We start from the raw sequence: 4,876 nt of genomic DNA, 5'->3' as shown, positions 1-4,876 counted from the left end.
CCCCAGCCCACCCCAGCCCACCTCCAACCTCTCCACTTCTTCCTGCAGGACCAGTACCTCGGATGTTACAGACCCTCTTGCTGTTTGTTGGTTCCTCCCGCCTCACTCCCCAATCACCCCCACTTCTTCGGCAGCTAGGAGGAGGAGGCTGACTTTATTTCAGGGGCTTAACCCAGCGCAGCGAGGAATTCTTGCAGCACGTCTTTTTTAGAGAATTAGGTATGTCGTCCCCACACAGCCTCCTGCCACCCACTCAAGACCATTCATCAGTGTCCTGGGAATCCCAAATAAATCTCTGGTGGGACATCACTGCTGTCTGACACATTTCCTCATGCGTGCAAGCGACTGCCCAGCCTGGGGTGGGTCCCACGTTTGCCCCACGTCCGCGGGCGGGGTCTCGGCCTCTGCGGCAGGTGGTTCAGGGTAGGGAGCGATGGCCATGCTGGCTGCAGTCCCCTGGGGGTCCAACCCTGAGAGTTCCAGCTGATGACCGTGAGCAAACCATTTGCTCACCTTGGCGCCTCCGTCTTTCTGTACAGTGGGGTCACCATGGGGAGACCAGTGGGGAGACCAGTTATTGGAAGGCGAGCCCTCCAGCAGCTCAGATGGGTAACCAGAGGCTCCTGGCCAATGAGAAAGGCCAGGCCCAGCCAAGGACCTGCCCCCGGTGGAGGTGGGCTGCCGATCAGGGCCGGGGGCACAGCCCGCCCCAATTCAGCTCCCACAACAGAAACCTCTCAGGTGGAAGTCTCTAGAACACGAAATGCAGTTTGGGGCCAGGGCACAGAAAGCTGGGTCACTTCCAGGCCCTGCCGTGCTATATGGGGGTCCAGGCAGACTCCACAAACCCTCCAAGTCTCTGACCCTCCCACCCCCAGAAATGGGGGATAATTCTGTCTGCTCCATGCAAGTCAGCTAGGTACTAAATACACTACTTCTGCGACATGCCCAGCGCGCATGCACACACACACGCGGATGAGCTCAGCTGTCGGCTCCTGCAGCTCTCTCTGGGGGCAGACGTTAACGAGGTGAATGTGGTCATCATTTTGCAATATATAAAAATAATGAATCATCATCATATTGCAAAAGAAATATCCTGAGCTCTAGAACCAGGCCGGATGGTGCAATGAATGGAACAAATCCCCCTCCCACCCCACCAAAGTTTGCTCTCTGCAGCCTGGGGACAACTGCCATGAGTCTGTTGTTCATGCTGTAAAATGGGGTGACAATGGCGGCATCTGTTCCCACTTCCACAGGGGCAGTAATTGCAAAACAGCCGGCGCCTGCCATGCAGAGGCCGGTCCCCAGGCCGAGCTAGCACGGGCCGATGGTGGGCCCACAGCGCCCCCCCGTGGCTGCCTCCAAGTCCGCTCTGGGCCCAGTCACAGGCCTGCAGCTGGCCGCACCTCCCCGGCCAGCGTCCTGCACCAGGCCCCTGACCTGGGAGGGTGGTCTTCACTCATCTCGCACCTGCACGCTCATCCTTCTCCACGTTGGCCTCGGGGCCACCAGCCCCCTGAAGTGTGAGCCTGGCCTTTCTGAGGGCAACGCCCATTTATCGCCAGAACTGCCCAGGGTGCAGACTTAACACAAAATAGCTTTATTGTTGTCTTGGTTTCTGATATAAAAGCATCCTTGGAACCCTAGCCCAGCTTCTGTGAGCATGCGCATGGCCGGCCGGAGTCACCAACTCTGGCTAAGGCCCCTCTGCTCTGAGATGAGCCCCTCCCCAGCTAGCTGGTCCCCGTCCTAAACGCCCGCTGGGGTTGTGTAAGTTTGAGCCCGAGCCTGACCAGACACAGTGAAACGGGGTTCTCCTCGCCCCTGGTTGCTGGGGGGTGGCGGGTGCACACTGAAGCTTCAGCTCCAGGAAAGCCCGTGTCCTGAGGCCCCCAGGTAGAGGGTAGGCCTGTCCGGGGTCACTGTGTAGCATTTCATGAGTTTTGGGGGGCCGTCTATCCCAGCACCTCTGGGGAAGAGGACAGGTGGGGGCCTGCTGAGGCTAGGGCCTGTCACCGTGGTGTGCACTACTCAGGCCACATAGTGGGGAGTGTCATCATTCTCCCCACATCCCCACGGGGAGATCAGGGGCACCCCTCGCAGAGCCCCGGGGTGTGGGCGGGCCTGAGGCCGGCTCCTCCCCCTACTGCAGCCGCAGCCGCAGCTTCAGTTGCAGGGACCGGACTCCTGGCCCGGTCTGCCCTTCTGCCTGGGTTTTGGGGTTCCAGGACTCTACCACGCTCGCCACCTCCAGATGGTAAGTTCCAGGTCGGGGTCTCCGACGCCCCAACTGCAGGGAGCTGAGGCCGAGGAGGTGCCGCACGCGGAAGAAACCTTGCTCATTGCCGCGGCAACAACGTAGCGAACGCGACCCTCGGCGGCCCCCAGGGAAGGCCGCAGCTCCAGGATGTGCTCTGCCTGGCCCAGGCGCGACAGGTTCAGGCCCAAGGTCAGGACGGCGTCCGCGTCGATGCCGGCTAGGTTCACCTGGGGAGATAGACCGGGTGGCTGTCAGGAGACACCTGGGATGTGGTGGGTGGGGAATAGGCCACCGCGGGCGGAGGAGGCTCCAGCCCGTCTTTAAAAGGGCGAAGACTTGGAGCTCGCTGCCCTTGACTTCCGTCTAGCCCTCCCCCCAAGGTCAGGGTCAGCTCAGACGGCAGACAAAGGCAGAATCTGGTTTCCCAGTGGAAGACAAGAAGGGTAACATAGCTGGGCACTTATGCACACTTATGCACACGCTGACTCCAGCTACTTAGTCTCGGCGGAGGGGTCTCTGACTCCGGCCCGACTGGGTGGAAAGAATTTGCCCTCAGACGCTGGAGTCAGTCAGCGGCTATCAGGTCCCAGACCTAAGGTCGCGCAGGATGGCACGGCGGTCTGGGGTTAGGGCCAAGGATCGCACGCCCTCTAAGCCTTGGCAGAAAGGGTGCTGGAGTCGACGGTGCGGTGAAAACACAAGACCCACCGGGGCAGAAAGAAGAGCCGCTGGAGAGAGCTCTCTGGCCCTGGGGGCTGCTGTACTTCCTGCATCTGGGTGTTTTGAGCGCCTCTGTGTGCAGATAACAAACCCTCTTTATCTGGGCTCCTCTGAGTGACTTGCAGTCCTGGCAGCTAGGCAGAACATTCGTGTCCGCGGCAGGCTAACGGGCTGGGTGATGGGTGCTGTCCTACAGGGGCGAGGGGTGTGTTCTCCTTACTCTGGTCAGTGCTGTGTTTGAGCCGGCTAATTTATATGCCTATGGGGTGTTTTGCTGCTGCAAAATGAAAGCTATTCCTGTTTGTGGTCTCTTTCAGTTTTGAAGCTTTTAACCCTTTGCCAGGGCACTGCTCCGCCATGCTCTCTTACTGACACCTGCTGGCGGCCCATGGATATTGCAAGCAAAGACACCTTCGTCTCCTCCTCAGCACAGATCTGCCAGTGCCCATCCTAGGAACCCAGACAACCCCTCCACTTACTCTTACTGAGAACCAAAGACTGGCAAAACAGCAGCAAGCCTGACAGGGGTGTGCCTTCCTGACACCTAAGGAAATATAATAGTAACAAAGGTAATACATAGAGTCACAGTTTTTTTCCCCCCAAGCAAAGGGAAAAAAGCAGCGTAAAATACAAATATTGAATCTAATATCGAAAGCATCCCAATTCCAGTTCTGCCTTCATTTCCCCATCACATTTATCATGTATTATAAAATATGTTTTGCTTATTTCCTATGTGTCTCTATTAGACCACATGGGAACAGGGTTTTTTTTTTTTTCCTCAATTCACTGATAACTCTATCAGTGCAGCACACAGCATTTAGCAAAATCTGCTGAGCGAGTTTGGTTCCAGGTGTCTGCTGGAAGTGACCTGCAGAACAATGGCTGCTGTGTGCAATGACTTTATTTTGGAAAAAATGCAAATCAGTGGCCTCAAGTTGATGACCCCAGAGGATGCTGGACCACGAAGGCTAAGGCTGCCTGTAACAGAAGGCTGAAGACCACAGCCACGGAGCCTGCTCTGCCACGCTCGAGTGCTGCCCCTCGGACAGTGATCTGATCTCTCAAAGCTTCAACTTCCCACCTGTAAATGGCATCAACACCTCCCAGGGCTGCTAGCTTTCAGATTCCTTAGTGGGCGGGAGCAAGATTGATCAGTAACCTCAGGGGCTCTCTGGTGAGGGACAGACAGGCTGGAACTATGGCAAACCATCCTCCTCAATGGGGTCAAGATCACAGCAGGGCGGGGAGGGACAGAGCCGAGGCCTGCTCACTGGGGAAGACCCTGTGATCTCTGACACAGCGGGGCTCAGGCCACGGGAAGGGGGGAGGGGAGGGGCAGGTCTAAAGAGGGGTGACTGATGCAGGGGCTAAGCCGCCTTTCTAGGCCCTAGCTGGCGCAAAATCCTAAGGAGCTCTAACGGGTGCTTGCCGCCAAGAGTTGTGAGGCGAGCTCTGGGGCAGAGACGGGGTGGGGCGCTGGCTATTTCTCCTGCACCCAGCAGCCACAGAAGGGGCCCACGGGAAGATCCCACCCAGGCTGTGTGGGGCAAGTGCTTGGCTCAGCAACAGGAGGGAGGCGGGTGTTTGCAGGCTGGGGCCCCAGAGCTCCCAGCTTCTACCGCCAAGGACAGGGGTAAGTGGGGACCCGGCTGGAGCGCAGCGCGGCCCCCCGCGGCCGTGCCCCGCCCACCGCACGCCGCGGCACCTGGTGGTCCCTGTGTGCACTGCGCCGAGCCCGGGCCTGACCGGCGAGGCTGTTGACCTTGCACTCGTAGCAGGCTTCTGGAGAGAGCTGCTCCTCCTCTGGGGTGTGCTGAGGGCCGGTGCTCAAGCCCAGGCCAGAGACACAGTGCCTGGGCCAAGACGGGGCCTTCAGGGCGGGGAGGGGGTGGGGGG

The 4,876-nt window shown here is 58.7% G+C and overlaps 1 protein-coding gene across 1 annotated transcript in view; it reads right to left on the bottom strand.

Moving 5' to 3' along the window:
- Positions 1–1,616: 1,616 nt before the first annotated feature.
- The window catches only part of FBN3 (fibrillin 3), a 44,197-nt gene continuing 40,937 nt past the window's right edge, over positions 1,617–4,876 (bottom strand). Inside the window, 3 exon segments of the mRNA XM_012729450.1 lie at positions 1,617–2,352; positions 2,355–2,487; positions 4,686–4,833. Of these exon segments, the coding sequence (XP_012584904.1) occupies positions 2,144–2,352; positions 2,355–2,487; positions 4,686–4,833 (490 nt within the window). The 3' untranslated portion in view covers positions 1,617–2,143.

Source organism: Condylura cristata, unplaced genomic scaffold (assembly GCF_000260355.1).
Source record: "Condylura cristata isolate star-nosed mole 26May11 unplaced genomic scaffold, ConCri1.0 scaffold00025, whole genome shotgun sequence".
In the NCBI taxonomy this organism is placed as follows: Eukaryota; Metazoa; Chordata; class Mammalia; order Eulipotyphla; family Talpidae; genus Condylura; species Condylura cristata.
Note: the sequence above shows the minus strand (reverse complement) of the source record. Positions and strands in the feature narration are given on the sequence as shown.